Raw genomic sequence first — 20,815 nt, 5'->3', positions numbered from 1 at the left:
AGAGATGGTCCCATATGATGGGAATCTTCCAGCAGAAGTCAAGGGCAATATTGCTGTACAGCTCAGGGGTTAGTGGTTAGTTTTGTAATGACCAGTGCATTTCACAGGACTCAGAGAACTGTTAGTCTTTGAAAAACAAATTGCTAATTTTTTCCTCCCATTTCCACCCCCAGCCATCCATTTCCCATGAAGTTACTTAAACTTTGTATAGATGAGAGCAGGAAATCTAAAGACATCCAGAAACTCCGGTCCAGCATTGCAGTGTAAGTTGGGACAGAATTGTAAGAAAGTGGAGAATTATTAAATGGTGGGTTATGAAAATAAACCAATGTGTTGAGGAAGGAATTGTTGTTCTGCATACTATACGTGAAAAATGTAACAAAACTGACTTCCATAATAGTGTGATCTGCAGAGATACATTGGTCCACCTGTTTTGCAACCAAACGCAGGCGGTGCTGATCTGCCTGCACTGCTGTGGGCATTGAAGGAAGTGCCGGTGGCTTTGCACAAGAGTGCAAATACTCTGGAAGCACCACTTCAATTGGAAGCGTGTTGCTTGACCATCAGTGACATGTTTCCCATCTAGCAGGTGGGCTCTTTCAAATATTTGCACTCGTGTGCAAAAGCAGAGGACTGCTGGAGCTTCGTTTGAGCCTGCAGCAGCATGGGTGGATCAGCACTGTAGGGATGTGCATGAGCTGTTTGTGTACCCACCGGCGAGGTGGGCAGCGGTGCCCCTAAAAAGCAGGGAAGGAGCTCCTTCCTGCTGATCCCCACCCTGCCACTTTTCCATGGGCAGCGCCCACTCTCCAAAGAGCCGCCCAGGGCTGCGGCTCTGTTCCCTGCAGCCTCTGTGTGGCATGGGCTTGCATGTGGCCGGTGCTGGGCGGAGGCTTCCGGAAACAGCCATTTAGAGAGCAGGCGCCAGCGGTGGGAAAGTGGTGGGGTGGGGATGAGCAGGTAAGGAGTGCCTGACCTGCTGCTTTTTAAGGGCACACTTCCTGCCCCATCGAGCCGGTTTGAATGCCGCTGCCAGAGGTGCCGCCAAACTGGCTTGTGTACATCCCTACAGCACTGCCCATGTTAGCTGTGCAATATGTGAGCCACCAGTTGTACAATCAAGACTGCTAACGAAACCACCCACAGCGTTTTCCCTTAATTTTTATAAAACCATAGCATAGTTTGGATGTTGGTATTGCAGGCAAGCTCGTATGAAACTGTCCTGCCCTGTTAGACCATTGGTCCATCTAATTTATTATCTAAGCTGATTGGCAGCAGATCTCCAGGATATCAGAGAGGGATCTATCCCCAGCATGACTTGGAGCAGCCAGGGGTTGGTTGGGACCGTTTGCATGCCAAGTGGGTGGTCTACCACGGAATGCAGCCCTTCCCCAATCTCCCACCTAGCTAAGTGGGTGAGGGCTGAAATTCCTCTGGTTCTGGTGTGTATGATTTAAAACGAGAATTCCTAGAATTGTGCTAATAGTTTGCTTGCTTTAGCAAAAAAAATTCTGTAAAGCTTATTTACTTGTATATAGCAATTCTGAAATAGCAACGTAATAATCAGCATAGAGCAGATTCAGTGCTAGAAAACAGGCCGCACTTCCTGTCTGTTTCTGGTAAGTTTGTGAAAACATTTCTAGTCTTTTAAGTACAACCCAAATTTGTGTTTTGAATACCTAGTTTCAGCAACAAGGAGGGAAATGGGATGAATCTGGGCTTCATTAAGGAATGTACATATTAAGGAATGTCAGTTGGCTAATTTGCATTGTCTTGATTCACTTATCTGTCCATTTGCTGCTTTTATCTCAGATGTGTAGGCTGAAAATAAGCAATCCTCCCCCAGCAACCCCCACATGTTTTAGCAAACACTGATCTATTGTTTTCTGCAAGAGCCTCTTTATATTCCGTACTGGACTCTTAATTTTGAAATCCTCTTATTTGGCACATCCAATCCTAAGAATCGTTTTTGAACTCCTAATTATTTTTCCTGTATACATTTCCTCAATATTTGCATTGCCTCAGTAAAAATAAATGGTACATGTAGAGTGCAGACAAGTGCTTTATATATTATCTATCTTTCCTTTGTTGGACTCAATAAAATGGGTTTTTGTGACAGTATTGCAAAAGAAAGCTGCGGATGAGATGATACTTATTTTTTCTAGGTTTTGTGGTCTGATTCAGTTTCCAGGTGACATGAGAAAGAAAGTTTTATTTCAGCTCTTCCTCCTTCTTTGCCATCCATTTCCTATTGTAAGTATTAGAAGTGTTGCAGGATATTGCAGTCTTAGTAGATTGTGGGGAATGCCGCTTAATGCAATAGGTTTAAAGTTCATCTCAAATACTGACTGACACTCAGATTGATGTGCACACTGAATAACGTTATCCACATGCAATGGGATAATGTTATGGGATAACGATTTCTGTTGATCTTCCTTCTGCAGTCTTCTGTGCCACCTGACAATATATCCCTGATGGACCTGCAGCCCTTTAGGGACATATTTTTGGGGAGCACAGAAGGCTGCATATGGAAGTGGTTGCTCAGTGGGAATTGCCTTTCCTCAGCATGCACAATGTTAATCTGGGTGTCAGCCACTACATAAGAATGTATTAGCCATTTAAAGAGAGTGAGGGGGAAAATGCAATCTCCTTTCTTGGAGAGTACTCTCAGTACTACTTACCTGGATCCCATTGTTCAAAACACAAAGAGAATTGTCCAGCTTTCTGGCTTAGATGATGTGTATCCTATTTTCTGGATCTGTATAGTGCAAAGACAGACACGTTGCCTGTTTACATCTTATGCTGCCATTCTGGCTGGTTGCTCCACAATCTAAGTTTAGAACAAGCATGGGCATGCCAATGTGAGCAATAGGTAACACATTTAGCTGCCTGTTTGGAAGCTTTGCTTTTCAGAACATACCATATATAGCTGAATAGAAGACTACTCTGAATTTGAGACTATACTCCCCCCCGCCCCCGGTATTTCTAACATGAAAGAACTTGGGGAAAACCTAGACTTGGATTAGGTAAGAGCAATACAGGCAAATCGCCACTCACAGTTTTGTGTATCCGCAGTCGGGGAATGGGCAACTGACCTAGGCATATGTGGGGTGTGTGGGGGAAGACTAGTGTATTTGTGGGTTGGGGGTCGGCCATGGCCACTTGTAAAGGGGGATTCCCACTTGTAAAGGGGAATCTAGCAAGGATTTCCCCTTTACAAATAAAAGGCTTGGGTTGGAGGGGGGGGCGAGGGGAAAGGAGGCATTTTACTATTTAAAATAGCTGCGGTTGCAACAGTGGGGATTGCAGAGGGGATGGCAGAGCATTTTACCTTTTAAAATCGCTGAAGGTGGCCGCAGCAACGGCGACTCCTCCTCCTTCCAAGCCTCTATGCGTGGGCCAGTCTGGAGCCCATTTGGGGCCTGTGTGAGTGGAGGCCTGAAATGGGATGCAGAGCAGCCTGGGCGGTCAGTTGGAAGAGAGGCTTGGAGGGAGAAGGGGTCCCCATTGCTGCTCCTGCCGCAATCCCCGCCCTTGCAGCCACCTCCGTGGCAATTTTAGAAGGGAAAATGGACTGCTGCCTCCTCTGCAATCCCCACCGTTGCAGCCGCCTCTGCTGCCATCTGCAGTGATTTTAGAAGGGAAAAAGCGCCGCCTCCACCCCAATCCCCACTGGTGCAGCCATCTCTGTTGCCATCCATGGTAATTTAAAATGGTAGAATGCAAAACAAACCCCCCCCAAAACCACAAACCATTTGCGCCCAATTTTTGGCCATTTGGGGGCCAATTTCTACTTTTTAAAAAACACTACCACAATTTTAGTCCTATTTCCCAACCTTAGGATCCAAACCCCCGTGGTTCCATAGCCCCGATTACCCAGTATTTGCAATTTCGGCATCCACAGCACTAGACGTGAACAGAAACACACACCCGCCCCCGGAATACCAAGGTTTTCTTGTGTAAGACTTTACTGGGTGTTATAAGTTGCCTGCTCTGAGTAGTAGTGCTCAGTCTTCTGGGTTTTACTCAAATATTTAGTTAGCCAAATAAAAGTCACTTTCTCTATTGGACAGTTGATCCCCCCCCCCGTTTTTCTGCCTCCAGATAAGAAAGACAGCAGCCAGTCAAGTCTATGAAATGCTGATAACCTACAGTGATATTGCCGAACCTGATGTTATAGAAGAGGCCATGACCATTTTGAGTGACACTAACTGGTGAGTTAATCCATTCACAGTTACTACCACCACCAGCCAGCCACAAAATGCATTTAATCCTCTCTGCTAGAGTACAGATTATTTCAGACAGGTGTATGTTGCAATGGGAACCTGGGAGGTTTTGTGTGAAACAAAAGTAGCACAACCTGGTATTTCAACTTCCTTAGATTGAAAGAGAGAAATAGAACTAATTCAGACTGCATATCCCTGCTTGCCTATACTGGTGGACCTCGCTATCCGCGGATTCCATATCTGCGGTCAGGAAAAAGACACCCAACCTTGGCATATGCACATGGGGGGGGGGGACATGCCGATCTCGCATATCCGCAGGTCAGAGGTGACTAGAAATAACTGCGGAGGTCATTTCTGGATGCCATTTTCTTCGACGGAGCCACAAAATCGCTCCTGTCTTTGTTTAAAAAAAAATAGAAGAGGGGGGGGGAATGCAGGTTTTTGAACGATTTGGGGCCACAGCATGACTCTGGGGGCGCAGCAGAGCAAGCTAAGAAGCTCCCCCCCCCATGAAATTTGCCTTACTTTCGGCCAAACAGGAACCCAACCCCCGTGATCCCATAGGTTCATTTAACTGGATATTCGTGGTTTCCATATCAGTGGCTGCAACCCGGAACAGAACCCTCGCAAATATCGAAGTCCATCTGTATTGTAGATCACAGCGATTTGGAAGTCTGTCCCTAAACTACTTACATTGGCAAACTTGCCTCAAAATGCCTCAAAAGAAGTTTATCTTGGTAGGATGGGATATTTATGATAGATGAAGCCCTAATCTGTTGGGCTAATTTTATGCTTGATGCTATTTTTCTCCTTTGAACAGGGATGCAGAATTGGTAGTTGTGAGGAAGCAACGCAACTGTCTCTGTGACTTAATGAAAGTCCCCAAACCACAACTAGTAACCAAGGTAAAGTACTTGCAGATTCATTTAACTCCTCCTGAACGTTCTTTGAGATGGTTTCAGGAAGGACCTGGACTTCACAAAATGTGCAGTATATACAAGATTTCATGCTACAATATTTAGCGTTGTACTCCAAGGCCAGACCTCTTCAATATGTGCATATGTAGACATGCCAAAAAGCAAGTGCTTTATAACTCCCTCCTATCTCAGTCCTTGAAAACATTCCAGACTTCTGGTGCTCAGCTACCAGACAGTGAGCACGAATTAATAACAGTGCAGCTGGCTCTAAAAGTGTGTCTGACAGAAAGGAGTGATTAGAATTTTCACTCTGAATTTTACAGGAAAATGCAGATGCCACAGCATCTCTCTCTCGGGTCCCAACTTCACATATAGAAGTTGAAAGGCAAAAGGCTAAGCTGACTATTTGTTCCTAATTAATTTCTGAAACACCAAGATATAAACTGGGATTGTAGGTAAAACCCCATGGGCTGACTGGATACGCAGTGACTTCCTGGAGACATGGAAAGCAGTGGCGGTCGTGCCAGAAGGATTACTGCCCTTCTTCCTGTTTGTGACAAGGGGAAGGAATACGGATAACGCATCAAGCGCTGCCACTACATCTCTGCAGTAGTATGTGTCCATAATGCCTTTTAGCACAGAGCTCCCTATATTCCCTAACTGGAGGTTTGGAAAGCATAAACCATAAACTGCGCTATTGTGTGTGCTTTTCACAGAGTAGATTAGGGCAGGAGAGAGCAAGCTTGCAGGTTGTGTGTGTGTGTGTGTGTGTGTGTGAGAGAGAGAGAGAGAGAGAGAGAGAGAGAGAGCACGCTATGACACTGCCCAGCTTTTTTTTTTTTTTTTTTGCTTGCTTCTCTCACACACTGTTAAGTAATGATGGGAGTAACAATGTATACTAGAACAAAACATGCTTAGTCCTGAAAGCTGTTTTGTATTTCCTTGGTATCAAAAGATTTTAAAGTGGCCTCTTGGCTCTCTGATCTAAGAGTGACAGCCACATCTGCATCTCTTTGTGCTCTAGCTGAAGACTTCACTTGCCACAAGCTGGAGGAATTTTCACAGCAGTCTGATTCCTCACTAACCCAGTTTTCAGAGGGGATATAGGAAAATATGCAGTACTCTCCAGCTTGGAAAGCTCACATTTCACAAGGCTACAGAGAGAAACACACCATGCCTTGTTAAAGCCAGGAAAACACATTTGAAGTGTGTTTCTTTTACCAGCCCTCTTGAACTTGAGTCACCTTTTTTCGGGGGTGGGGAGCAGCTCAGAGTTTAATCCATAACATAAATTTGTATTCATGAAAGCCATTTCTGCTTCGATATGATGCTGGAAAAGTCAGAATGAACTGCTTAGCTAGCAGTTTAAAAACAGGTAATTAAAACTGGTGCCTGTTGTTCTGGATATGCAAAAACCTGCTGCATGAGGAAACAATGCACTCACTAGCACGTGTCACCCCTGTGTGTGCTGCCCTAGTTACATCCCCACATGGACATGGATGGTTGCACATGAGGCACTCGTTATCTGCATGTCTCTACCTTTGGATCAAGGCAACCAATACTTTTTATCAATGCCATCATTACTGAACACTTCCACCAAGAAAATAAGGTTGTACATCTGCATTTTAAATCAATGGATAACAAAGTGACTCACTAATCCCTCCAGATTGGTATCACTTATGTTTTGTCTTACAAGTGCACTCTTATGGTATGCCATACAATTAATCACCTGTTCTCTTCCTTTTGCTTGCTCCCCACTCAGAGCACCTGATTTGAACCCCATTAATTTTGAAAACCAATGTTCTTGGGACTTGTCAACACAAAGGAGGAGACAGCTATTGGCTTAGCATTCTGTATTCTGCAAACTGTATTTTCTGAGCGAAAAGGTAAAAGAGTGCAATCCTGTTTTCAAAAGCACCATGTGTGAAAGGACGCTTTTAGTCATTATATATTTGTGCTCATCCCTTAATCTGTAACCACAAGATGGCAGTTTGACCACATGATCTTTCCTTTGTTTTTCAGATTTAGTATCATTGCTGGTATTTTGTGTTGCTTGCTCAAAACTGAATTAAAGTAGCTCTTGGAAAGAGCACGCCACCACTGTTTCCTGTATTATTCCATTTGCCTCAGCTGTTAGCCCTTTTTAATAATGAAATATTTCACACACTAGTGAAGCAATTTAGACATGCATAACTCAGCACACAGTTTTGTAAGAGGAGCCAATCCACAAGCTCAGTTGCTGTGTACACACAAGGGTGGCAGTTTTGTGCTTTGGGCGGTGGGGGGGCGAGGGGCAAAAACATGTTTTTGTCTAGCTGACAGATTTGTACTTCTAGTGACACAATGATGTCCAGGAAAGGAGCGGTGATGTATTTGGCATATGTGAAGGGCACCAAAAACAAAGGGATCATAACCCAAATTCATAATATGCTTTCAACTGGGAAACTGAAAACATGCCACCTTTATAAACAGGAAGTCTCACCGATCCCTCCCCCTGGATCTGAAAGCACTAAGCCCAGCCGTGTGTGCTTCTTCTCTATGGCTGTTTGGGATGCTGACAGCATGCTGTGAGCAGCAGCACCTCATGAGTGCTGTCCAAAGCGTCCCCCCCCGCCTTCTTTGACTTGCAGATGAAGAGTTATTGCTACGGATTAAGTAAGTTTGTATAGGAAAACAAATGAGGTTTTGCCCCTGCCCCTATATAGGTCTCATTTTACAACCATGGAAGCATCTTAGCCATGTGCTGTATTTCAAGGAGAGGCACCACTAGTAGGATTATACAGGAGTTGTTCATTTTACCACAGCTGGCCTCAATGCAGAAGAGAGCATCTCATAGGACAAGTTAATATCCTGTCCATAGGAGCAAGACAAGCAACATAGAGACTGGTTTCATACATCTGCTCAAACAATATTTTAATTTTAAAACTTTTTCTCTCATGCTGGATGTTTAAGCTGCCTCAGGATGTCACAACGTGGGGGCCTCTAATCCCTGAATATGAACACTTACCTCACAAAGCATAAACAGAAAAGTTTTACTTGTGGTGAACCCAGCTGTTCCTGCCAATACTGGGGAGAGCGTAGGGCACTCACACTTCTAAACTCAAAAGTTTATAAAGTACCTTCCATATTGTTTACATTTGAAACTACTGTAAAAGAATGCATTTCCTTCTGCAAAGCAGCACAAAGAGCATCAGCTGTATGTCCCCTACAAAGCTAGCTATTCAAAGGAGTTCAAACTGAGAAAATGTATTTCATGTTGCCTGCAAATGGGGAAATCACTGCGGAATCTGGGTCTGTTAAATTACCTCACCTCAACTTTCTCATTGGATACCTGAATCAAGCTAGTGACTGGCTAGCCCCTATTCCCCCCCCCCACCCCAAGCCATGGGGGAGAACTGGGCCTACTCCTCCTCGGTGGTATGTGAAGCGGGGGGGGGGGGCGGGGGACACAAGGATTCTACTTTGTCTACAGGAAGCCCCTTTGTAGGCCTATCAGGGAAACTGGACATGTTCTAAGCTTTATAATTATTGTGCTTCCAACCAACCTCACCCCAGTTGTCTCCTTTCTGAAAACTAGACATGCAAGCACCATTTAACCTCTGAATTTATTAATACAAATCTTGAGGGAAGAATTCCTAAATAAAGCAGATATCCTCTATTAACACTGCAACCATTGCAACTCATGTATCTTCTGGTTTAACAATGTAGTCTTTCCAGTGCATCACAACCTTCAGTTAAAATGATAATAATCCACTCCTTCCTTCAGTTTCAACAGGTTCAAGTTTTCCTCAAACTGTCCACCTGTCAGATCCTGTGTGAAAGAAGAAAGAGATCACTTAGTTGAGCTTGTTTGAACCAAAAAGCACACCATCATGCCACTGGGATCCAAAGATATATATGTAGTCATGGTCCTTGCTACTAACTGTACCAAATGAGATCAAATTCAGATTGCAAAACTATTTCACCAAACCAGACTACTTTATTTAGAATATTTCTCCCCACCTTTCTCACAATGTCTCAAAGTAGTTTACAGAATTGGATAAAAATTCAAAAAATTATACAGTTATAATAAAAACATTTTTAAAAAGTTAAACACTGGATAAATTAGAAGTTTTTAAAAACCCTACTTTTGGTTACCCAATAGTGGGAAATGCCTGCATCTCTAAAAGACCTCAAGATGCATCTTTTAGATGCATCTCTAAAAGACCTCAACAGAATGGCGAGTGGGGGCCAACTGAAACTTTTGGGGAAGCGAGTTCTGCAGAACAGTCCCTATATAACGCATTGCTCCAAGAGGGACCTCAAATAATAGTGGCAGACACTGAGGCTGTTCTCATGTTAGGCTGCATGTGAGAACTGCCGAGATCGGGCCTGATCCCAGAGGGACAGTGCTGCCTAGCCCAGCTTTTTACTCTAGCTTTTAGCCGGGGTTAAGGCCGCAAGCAACACAACCAAAAAATGCAATTCTTACTTTGTTCTCAGTGTTATCTCATTCTTTCCTCCTTACCATTATTCCTACCCTGTAAGTATGTATGCCTTCTAGACTGAGTTTGTCTGCAGTAACCACCAGCTTGTCTGGTTGTTACTCATGAACAGGCCTTCTCTATTATTGCCTCGAGACTCTGGAATGCGCTCCCTGCTGAAATAACAGCCTCCCCATCTCTGACAACCTTTAAAAAGTCTCAAGACCTTTCCCCCACTCAAGCATTTTAACTGGGCTGTAGTTTTAAATTGTTTTAAAGTTTTTATTTTTAATCTGTTTTATATTGTATACTACCCAGATATGGAGGTTTGAGGTGGTCTACAAATCTGGAAACTAACTAAATAGCCAACCCACCCCAGCTCAGGGATCGTGTGTTCGTTCAGGCTACGTTCAGCCCGAGTGGACAGAGAAACGAGCGCCCGTCTCCAGGGGGATCCCTCCAATGTAATGTGTTGTGGCCCAATGCACGGTGAGATGTCCAGAAGCATGTCATCCTGACCTCTGGAGTCCTGTGCTGTGTGGTGCAGTGTGGATCATCTGGGAGCGCAGTCTGCACTACAAGCAACATTTCTGCAATCGTCTGGGTCGTGGGAATGGCCCCACTTACTGTTATGAAAATGAAGCCTTCGGTATCCTGCTATACAACATCCTTTTCAAGTTGTGAAAAAGTTGGATCAAAAGATGCAATTCATACTTAGTTCTCACTGGTATCTCATCCTTTCCTCCTTACCATTAGACCTGCCTTGTAACTATGAATGCCTTTTAGACTGAGGACATATTACTTCTGTGATCTGAGCATGCGACACTGCTGCTGCTGTATAGCTTGTAGTCATATCTGTCAGGAACCCACCCTGCTCAAGCCCAGGGAGGTGATTTGCTTTTATATTGTTTAAAACAACTTGGTCTTCAGCTCCTGGGAATTTATTCAGTTTTACTTTCTTTCACTGCCACCATATGATTACTTATTACCTTGCTCTCAGTAAACACCTTGGTTACGTAGCCTCATGAGTCCAGGATAGGCGTATATGTTCAGTGTACAAATGAAACAAAACTTGAGGTGTAGAACAAAAACAAGAATAAGTTTTTGTTTACAAGTGATTGGAATAAAGATCTCTGCAAGGAAGTGCACATAAACTTCTCTACAAAGTTTGCTAAGTACGTCAGCTGTTTATCTCTCTGGTTTCTCCTCCTTGATAACATGTAACATTTAAGGAGATGATATATCTGGGACAGAGGTAAATAAAACTTGGTTTACAGACTTAGTGAATCAACTCAGACCTTCCTGTCTGTGAAAGGTGCCCAGAAGTGAAGCCTCCTAGTGACACTCAAGGTTTCTTTCCCAGGCTTAACACTCCCCAACTTTTAGAGCATTGCCCCAGTATACTGCTGGTTCCACAGTCTCTGCATATTCACCACTCAGGCCTCACACAAACCCTGGAACAATCTCTCTTGTTCAGATCACATAAACCAATCTCTCCACTATGCTCTGTCCAACCTCTCACTCCTAGCTCTCAGCTCCAACTACTTCAAACTCCAACTGTCTTATTCTAACCAACTGCCCAATATAGGTGTTTCCCATAACCTCAGAAACATATCAGCGAGGATTCGAACCAACAACTTCTGGCTTGCTAGCTGAGTCATTTCCCCACTGTGTGGTACATGCATGTTAATATCTGAGGCAGTGGTTCCCAACCTGGGTTCTTCCAGATGTTGGTGAACTGCAACTCCCAGCATCCCCAACTACAATTTAGATGCTAGGAATCATTAGGAAGGGGATTGAAAATAAAACTGCTAATATTATAATGACCTTATACAAAACTATGATGCAGCCACACCTGGAGTACTGTGTACAATTCTGGTCACCACATCTAAAAAGACATTGTAGAACTGGAAAAGGTGCAGAAGAGGGCAACCAAGATGATCAGGGGCCTAGAGTGTCTTTCTTATGAGGCAAGGCTACAACACCTGGGGCTATTTAGGTTAGAAAAAAAGACGACTGCGGGGAGACATTATAGAGGTCTATAAAATCACACATGGTGTGGAGAAAGTGGATAGAGAGAAATTCTTCTCCCTCTCACATAACACTAGAACCAGGGGTCATCCCATGAAATTGATTGTGAGGAATTTTGTACCAGCAAACGGAAATATTTCTTCACACAACGCATAATCAGCTTGTGGAATTTTCTGCCACAAGATGTGGTGACAGCCAACAACCTGGAAGACTTTAATAGGGGTTTGGATAACTTCATGGAGGAGAGGTCTATTAATGGCTATTTGGAGGCCTCTAGGCCACCTCCAGCCTCGGAGGCAGGATGCCTCTAAGTACCAGTTGCAGGGCAGTAACAGCAGGAGAGAGGGCATGCCCTCAACTGCTGCCTGTAGGCTTCCACTGGCATCTGGTGGGCCACTGTGTGAAACAGGATGCTGGACTAGATGGGCCTTGGGGCCTGATCCAGCAGGGCTGTTCTTACGTTCTTATGAGAGTTGCAGTTCAGAAACATCTGGAGGAACCCAGGTTGGGAACCACCGATCTAAGGCCTTAGAGCCTGCTCCCATCTGTGCAGAGCAGTCATTCAACAGGCAGATGGTGAGGCCTTCCAAGTTCCTCCGTGCACCAACAGCAACAACAAGCCTTTCATGTCCTCCTGGCACAGTTACAGGTTTTCAGCCTAGATGTAGTAAGAAAGTTTGGGGGGAAGAGATGATATGCTCAGCAGTGCCCAAGGCAGCAGATAAGTGAAGTCTGGGGCCAGCGAAAAGACCCCTGGGCTTTTAGAAATCTTGATGTAGACTGGCAGGCTCCTAAGTCGGGCTGACACAGCTCAACTAATGAACTGAAGTTTAAGAAGTGAAGGCAAGAGCCATAGAAGTTGCTCAAGGTATGTTAAAATGTAGGGGATTAAGTGAAGGAAAGCATTTCCCTCACTGTAGATATTAGCAATCACAAGTTATCAGTAATAATCAAATGTTACTGTGGAAACAGGGGAACTGAAAAAAGCCAATTGCCCTATACTGGGTAGGAAAAGTGACTCAGGATAAAGTTGCTAAGCCATCCATTCATTTATTCATTCATTCATTTATATCCCACTCTTCCTCCAAAGAGCCCAGAATGTGAACATGAATATGTTTATATGCACAGCAACCCTGCAAGGTCAGAGGCTGAGAGAGGAGCAACTGGCCCAGTGTCACCCAGTAAGTTTTGTGGCTGAACAGGGATTTGAACTCGGGTCTCCTTGGTCTTAGTCCAATGCTTCAACCACTACACCATGCTGCAAGAAATGGCCAGAACGTGAGCCTTGACACACTTGAAGAAAACCCTGACAGCACCATTACTTTTACATGTTTGAGCCTGTAAAGCAATGTAAGTAAATGGGATACTGATGACAATTCAAAACATTCACGATTTGATGGATTTTACATAATGAATGGCTTCTTAACAGAGAGAAATCTTTTCCCAAGCAATTGGGATATTAAGTCTGGTTATAGGGGATTGCTTGAGATCCTATTTACTGCACAAAGAGGAACCTGATGCATGCTTTCCATTCTGCATCGTGTAAGGCAATGAAAGTTCTCCCCCTTTGTGATTTACAATAAATCACCTGAGTTACTAGCCACTTCAGCATTTCTTTTGAGCCTTTAATTTTACAGTACACGTAATTCATGTTTTCAGTGGGATTAGCTGCAACCAGTACTCTGATTTAGAAGAGTTTGAAGAAAGAAACCCATTGCATCTGTGCATGAATAATAAAGCAGATAGGAAAAACAATCCCTAAATATATAGCTAACTGTTCAATGTTCTTCAACCCGTGTTGTTTCTATAAAAACCCATATATATACCAAACCACACAGTACAGGCCAGTATTGTTGCCCCACTAAGACAATAGGGAATCAAGTCAGAGAGAGAGAGAGAGAGAGAGAGCTTCACAACTGAGCTAAAATTTGAACCAGCCTCGCGCCCTCACCCCTTTGCCACACTGGGTAGGATTTACAATGCCTCGATCAGAGAATACCTTTCAGGAAGAAATGCTGCTGCCTATGGAGACAAATGTGAGACATAGGAACATAGGAAGCTGCCATATACTGAGTCAGACCATTGGTCTATCTAGCTCAGTATTGCCTTCACAGACTGGCAGCGGCTTCTCCAAGGTTGCAGGCAGGAATCTCTCTCAGCCCTATCTTGGAGATGCCAGGGAGGGAACTCGGAACCTAGATGCTCCTCCCAGAGCGGCTTCATCCCCTGAGGGGAAGATCTTGCAGTGCTCACACATCAAGTCTCCCATTCATATGCAACCAGGGCAGACCCTGCTTAGCTATGGGGACAAGTCATGCTTGCTACCACAAGACCAGCTCTCCTCTCTCAAGACACTTTTTGTTTTGAAAATGGCCCGGACAATATACTCTGGCTTCCCCCACAAAGACTGAGAATACTCAGGGGTTTGTTTTTATATGTTATGCTGCTTCTAGCAGCCCGTGGTGCTGAAATTTCAGACGTGTGAGACACCTTTTTAGACCTCTCCAGTGCCATCCCACCCAGTCCTGCCATCTCTCTTTGCACACACCAACTGATTTGTTGCGCAGTGGGTACTGCGCTCTCACCCAACCACATCGAGGCTGCTGATGGGTGTGCAAGCAGTGCTGCCACAGCTCCTCCCACTCATGAGACTGGGAGAAAGTCTGGCCGTGCTGCGTACCCAACTGCCTCTTCTCGATAGCATCAGGGCTGCCCTTTAAGTCTGCAGCAGTCCTGACACAGCAGCTCTGTACTGCATCCTGCCCACCACTGAATCCTCAAAGCTCAGCTCCTCACAGAATTCCTTGAAAAGCAATCATATCTTTTTAACCATTATTATTGTGTCTAAGATGATGTGTCAAGGACTCACAGAAGTTAGCCAACAGAGTGGGTCAACTCTCCAGCTCAGCTCCTCCTTTGCTGCTGCGACAGTTTAATTTTAACTGAAATTTGACCCCCATCTACATATGTATACCAAGTCCATCTGTTACTTATTCCAATTTTCTGGACATCTCCATAATATCTAGCAGACCGATCTGTGGCCCGATAACGCAATCATTTTCATATCCTACGAGCAGCAGCCAATGATATGGAGCAGGGAACGTGCAGATGTCACAATGGTTAGTTCTGCTTATTGTTATGAAGAAGGAAGGAAGAGCCAGACATATTGCTACCGGCTTATATACAGCACCCTGCCAATGGAAGAGCAGGGGGCCTGTGCCAGTTCTGTTTCAGCCCAAATTGCTCCCACACTCATTCACAGTCTCCATGGCTCCTAAGGACTGTGTCAGAGGGGCAATTCCCCCATGATTCCCAATGGGAATACTGGTGCTACAGCTCTGACCTTAGGAGCTATGGAGGTGCTGAGAGTTCACCAGAAACCAAGGCACAGTTTGGGCTCAAATAGAACTAGTTCTGTTCTTACATACAGTGCAGCACCCAGCAGGTGGAAGTCACTGTTTCTAGTGAAAGCCACACATTTAACACAACAGGATTTCCAGTTGGTCTTCAGGTTCGCAGACACTGCATCAAATCGCAAAAGTAACGACAGTAAGTCTATTTTTCAACTTTAGGCTCCTAAGAGTCTGATAACCAACAGCCCAGGCAGATCTTTTCAATAAGAGGGGTTTGCCATCAACTATCCTATCATCTTCCTCTGTTTCCCCGTTTCTGTGCAATGCTGACAAGATTATCATTGGCCCGAACACTTTTATTTTCTGAATTTTCAAGTCTATTGTGATTTGGCATCAACATATTGCAATTAAGACTAATTCTAAAGTCCTAATTTGCATACAGGCTCCACTTAAGTCAGTGGAATATACATGCAGGTCTACGCAGAATAGGGTAGCATTTGGAGATCAGTTGACAAAAAAAAATTTGGGGTCAGCTCTGAAACTCAGCTCTTATGCTGCTGCACACAGCAATGCCTCCAACCTGCTACTTTTTCAACTGATAGTCAAGGATGAATTCAGTAAGTTGTACCACCACCAGAATCTCCCATCCTATTAAGCTTTTTCTATGCAAGTCCCCTTTAGTTGTATGGACAAAGTACTGGACCAGAGAGGGGTGGGGATCATGATTGCATGAGTCTCACCCTGAGTTTGGCCAAACATACTGAGGCTGTTCTCACATGCAGCCTAACCCGGGCTAGGGACGCCCAGCCTGGGTTAGGCTGCACATGAGAACCTCCAGGATCAGCCTAGTCCCGCTGTTAGCCGAGACTAAGGGAGCCAGCTTGTGTGTTCACTGGGACTATGTTTAGCCCCAGCCAGCATGGTGTAGTGGTTAGAGTGCTGGACTAGGACCGGGGAGACCCGAGTTCAAATCCCCATTCAGCCATGATACTAGCTGGGTGACTCCGGGCCAGACACTTCTCTTTCAGCCTAACCTACTTCACAGGGTTCTTGTGAGGAGAAACTTAAGTATGTAGTACACCACTCTGGGATCCTTGGAGGAAGAGCGGGATATAAAATGTAATAAACAAACAAACAAACAAAGAGATGGGTGCCTAGTGCACCCGTCTCCTGGGGGAATCACCCAATGCATTGTGCATGTCATGTGGTGCCTTGCGGCATTTCCAGAGGCCAGGACACGTCGTCCTGGCTTCTGGAGCTCAGCGCTGCAGGCACACGGTGCAGATTGTCTGGGAGCACAGTGCGTGCTCCCAATAGAAGAACTTGGTCATCTGGGGGGAAGGTGAGTTTACCAAGCCTTCCCACCCACCCCGCTCCCACCAACCCACCCACCCACCCAGTCATGTGAAAGACCTCAAAGAATAGCACAGCTCAAAGATAGTGCAGGCTCAACAAAAACCAGGATTTTTTCTTTACACATGACAAAGGCATTACAGAAACATGCACAAAGCAACACGGAGAACAACTTTCTTTGCTTGATTCAGTTGATGGCTTTTGCCTTCGCCACTGGATGTTTTTTTATTTAAACACAGAGAAGGAAGTGCATCAGGTAATTATTTTTGCCTATCAAGTTTGACTTTAAAGAGAATGCCAAAACAAGCTAGCCAAGAGCTGCTTGCAGGATGGAAGGTGCACTGCACAGCTGGCAACTGTTGAAATTCCACCCATGGGTTTAAAGCATTTCCAAAGGAAACAGCCAGCTTCTGTCAGCCATGCAAACTTCTAAAAAGGCTGTCTATCATATCCTCACACATCATTCCTAAGAGAAGGGAAAACAGCTCTTTTTCCGTAGAACAGCCCAGGATACAGCCTGCTTCAACCAAGCTCGCCACAACAGCCAGGATCTTTAAGCCTCATATTGAAATCTTCACTGGTTACTGCATGATTCATGTGTTCAGGAGACAAGGATGTCCAAGCCCTTCTTGTTAGCCAGTTTGGGGTTCTATAACCAAGATGGTCTTCCCCCCTTAATGTTGCCACTAACACTGAAAGCACACAGCATACTTTCTAGAAGAGAAGTTCCAACACTGCACATTCTGTGCTGACAGAGACACGCCACGGCAATTGGTAAGTAAAATGCAAAGAACACTCTTCCTGCTCTCCACCCAGCACTGCAGTGTGGAAGTGTTTTTCAACAGTCTCCACATGGGATGTATAATGTTTGAATTGGCCATGGAACCTGGGTCCCAGTTATTTTTTCATTACTATTATACAACCTCCCTCTTTTTATTAGCTCACAGATCATGCTCTATTAACTATTTACAGATCACCACACTCTATTCACAGCCTTATTATACTGAGCGACAATCATCTGGCACCTTCCTTTTGTGAACCAGCAGGATGAATGATCAGTAAGTGTCTAGTCATGCTCTGACATTATAATTTAGAGCACTGAAACATCTGGGGGATGTTGAATTTAAAAAATATTGGGAGGGAAATCCTGGCTGCTGTGATACTGTAAGAATGTGACAGAACATAACTTAGCCTTCACATTCAGAAAAATGAGAAGAAAATAATGCTGAAAGGACGAAGGGTCACAGCAAAAACCAAGAGGTCAAACCTCAGACTAGTAATGCATTGGGTGTGTATGTGTGTGTGTGTGTAAATGTGTGCACACATTCACAATGGAAGCAAGATGAGCTCAGTGGCAGAGCACATGCGTTGCATATAAATGAACCCAAGGACAATTCCTACCAACACCTATTAAAAAAGAAATCCTGGGAAAACCAGCTGAGACCTTGGAGAAATGCCTCCAATCAGAGTAGACAGTACTGGGCTAAATGGGCCAATGGTTTGACTCATGATGGCGGGTTTGCAAGTGCTAATCTCCTTGTCAGATCCAAAAGGGAAGAATCTGCAATGGAAGATGTGAATGGCAAAGGACCTGTTGTAGGCTTCTCCTATGTGGCCTGGAACAGCTAAAGGACAACACAAACAGTTAAGGCTGGTGTGGTAATGTCACAAAGGGTTCTCTGTTTGGTTGGGGGTGATGGCCTAAGAATATAGCCTTATTCTCATAACAAGTCCAGGGAAGGTGAACCCAACCAGAAGGGGAGCAGGATGATGGCACCAGGCCCCATCCACTGATCTATGTATAGAGGGGGAAAGTATGCACATTCACTTGAACATCTACATGGAGCCAATGCATGTACAACTGCAATGCATGTACAACTGCATGTGTAGGGCTCTCTCAAAATAACTTAAATCCTGGAAAAGCAGAGCTCCCAATTGCAGGGAGAGAGCTGTGTGTGTGCTCGTGCACACATCTTGGATTCATGCAGACATTCAAGTGAATGCACACAGATTTCCCCTGTGTTATATACAGGGTGATATATGATATATCGGATGGATGTGTTCCTTCATCCTCTGCATATCATGAGAATAGGGCGTATACCACTGATAATGCAAGAAGTGCTAACGATCCTTAGAATGTACAAGACCAGATGGTCGGGATCTCCTGTGAGGCACCTTCCATTCTGTAGGCACCTCCAATGGGGATATTCGTGACTTTAATTTAATCAAACTATTATTTTATTGTGGTTGAACGTAGAATAATGACTCAAGGACTCGGCTGAATTCATGCTGTGTATGTTCTTTATAGAACTATTAATCATATGTTAAGGTGGAAGTCACCTGTGAGTGAATGCCCCAGAATTTTTGGTTTTTCATTCACACCGCCATCTACATAAGAACAGCCCTGCTGGATTAGGCCCAAGGCTCATCTAGTTCAGCATCCTGTTTCACACAGTGGCCCACCAGATGCCACTGGAAGCCTACAGGCAGGAGTTGAGGGCATGCCCTCTCTCATGCTGTTTCTCCCCTGCAACTGGTACTCAGAGGCATCCTGCCTTTGAGGCTGGAGGTGGCCTATAGCCCTCCGACTAGTAGCCGATGATAGACCTCTCCTCCATGAAGTTATACAAACCCTTCTTAAAGCCATCCAGGTTGTTGGCTGTCACCACATCTTGTGGCAGAGAATTCCACAAGTGGATTATGCATTGTGTGAAAAAGTACCTCTGTTAGCTGGTCCTAAATTTCCTGGCAATCAATTTCATGGGATGACCCCTGGTTCTAGTGTTATGTGAGAGGGAGAAGAATTTCTCTCTATCCACTTTCTCCACACCATGCATGATTTTATAGACTTCTATCATATCTTCCTGCAGTCATCTTTTTCCTAAACTAAATATATATATTTTTTTAATTTTTACATTTTATATCCCGCTCTTCCTCCAAGGAGCCCAGAGCAGTGTACTACATAGTTAGATTTCTCCTCACAAAAACCCTATGAAGTAGGTTGGGCTGAGAGAGAAGTGACTGGCCCAGAGTCACCCAGCTAGTATCATGGCTGAATGGACATTTGAACTTGGGTCTCCCCAGTCCTAGTCCAGCACTCTAACCACTACACCACGCTGGCTCACTAGCCCCAGGTGTTGTAGCCTTTCCTCATAAGAAAGGTGCTCTTGGCCCCTGATCATCTTGGTTGCCCTCTTCTGCACCTTTTCCAGTTCTACAATGTCCTTCTTTAGATGTGGTGACCAGAATTGTACACAGTACTCCAAGTGTGGCTGCACCATAGTTTTGTATAAGGGCATTATAATATTAGCCATTTTATTTTCAATCCCCTTCCTAATGATCCCTAGCATGGAATTGGCCTTTTTCACAGCTGCTGCACATTGAGTCGACACTTTCAACGAGCTGTCCACCACGACCCCAAGATCCCTCTCCTGGTTGGTCACCGATAGCTCAGATCCCATCAGCATACACTTGAAGTTGGGGTTTTTCGTCCCAATGTGCATCACTTTACACTTGCCAACACTGAACCGCACTTGCCATTTTGTCACCCACTCACCCAGTTTGGATAGATCTTTTTGCATTTTACAGTCACTTGCTATTTCCTTCCATGTTTGATATATTGCAAATAAAAATACAAGCCATACTGTTAGCTCATGCAGATCTGCATTGAGCCAATCCAGGGTTCATTTTTTGACCACATGAGAATTTGGTATACACCAAAATCCTAAAAGTGCAAGCTCCGAGTGTTCCCAGTGTTCCCAGGAACCAGTGTTCCCTCTAACAGGGATTCCCAGATGTTGACTACAACTCCCAGAATGCCCGGCTGCAATGACTTTTGCTTGGGGATTCTGGGAGTTGTAATCAACAACATCTGGGAATCCCTGTTAGAGGGAACACTGGTCCTAACTAAAGGCAGGACCATTCTCCTATCAGTGCCATTAGAAGGTCAGGGCTACACCATTAAAGGCTCCATGAACTGCCAGGAGCCAGTTCACCGGTGTCTCCAGAGGACCCAACCAAGTAAACACTGAGCATCTGAGTACTAAGTACAGCTTGGGACCCTAAAGACAGCCTAGGTCCCCAAAGACAACAGCATTGGCTACAAATATTTTGAAAACATAAGTCTTCTTCAACATATCTCCCCCATCAGCTATGTTACATCTGAGAGAGAGAGAGAGAGAGAGAGAGAGAGAGAGAGAGAGAGAGAGAGAGAGCACCTTTCTGCATAACTGTGAGTCGTAGCCCAAGAGGCTGCCCCAGAGCAGGGTCCCAACACCCAGCTAAAGCATCCTTTACAATGGAGTGCTCAGCCATTGCTTTAGAGCCACCAAGGAAGGAGATGGCTCAACCCGCAAGGGCCCCCAGGCAGCCAGTTCTGTCGCTCAACAGCTGACACGATTGACACATGATTTCCTCACGTTTAACCTGCCTTCCTGTAATTTAAACCCAGCACTTATCATCCAGTCCTCCAG

The 20,815-nt window shown here is 44.7% G+C and overlaps 2 protein-coding genes across 11 annotated transcripts in view; one reads left to right on the top strand and one right to left on the bottom strand.

The window, feature by feature from the left end:
- Positions 1 to 7,240, top strand: part of TBCD (tubulin folding cofactor D) — a 218,846-nt gene extending 211,606 nt beyond the window's left edge. For all 4 annotated transcript variants that reach the window (XM_053293259.1, XM_053293260.1, XM_053293262.1 and 1 more), the window contains exons 36-40: positions 174 to 263; positions 2,166 to 2,253; positions 4,105 to 4,214; positions 5,047 to 5,131; positions 6,906 to 7,240. In XM_053293259.1, coding sequence (XP_053149234.1) covers positions 174 to 263; positions 2,166 to 2,253; positions 4,105 to 4,214; positions 5,047 to 5,131; positions 6,906 to 6,914 — 382 coding nt within the window. In that variant the 3' untranslated portion in view covers positions 6,915 to 7,240. The remainder of the gene's footprint in view (positions 1 to 173; positions 264 to 2,165; positions 2,254 to 4,104; positions 4,215 to 5,046; positions 5,132 to 6,905) is intronic.
- A 1,489-nt stretch (positions 7,241 to 8,729) lies between these two features.
- B3GNTL1 (UDP-GlcNAc:betaGal beta-1,3-N-acetylglucosaminyltransferase like 1) overlaps positions 8,730 to 20,815 on the bottom strand; it is a 334,712-nt gene continuing 322,626 nt past the window's right edge. For all 7 annotated transcript variants that reach the window (XM_053300502.1, XM_053300506.1, XM_053300504.1 and 4 more), the window contains one exon: positions 8,730 to 8,954. In XM_053300502.1, the coding sequence (XP_053156477.1) occupies positions 8,874 to 8,954 (81 nt within the window). In that variant the 3' untranslated portion in view covers positions 8,730 to 8,873. The remainder of the gene's footprint in view (positions 8,955 to 20,815) is intronic.

The sequence above is a fragment of the Hemicordylus capensis genome, chromosome 2 (genome assembly GCF_027244095.1).
Source record: "Hemicordylus capensis ecotype Gifberg chromosome 2, rHemCap1.1.pri, whole genome shotgun sequence".
Taxonomy (NCBI): Eukaryota; Metazoa; Chordata; class Lepidosauria; order Squamata; family Cordylidae; genus Hemicordylus; species Hemicordylus capensis.
The sequence above is the reverse complement of the archived record's forward strand: the minus strand, read 5'-3'. Positions and strand labels throughout refer to the sequence as shown.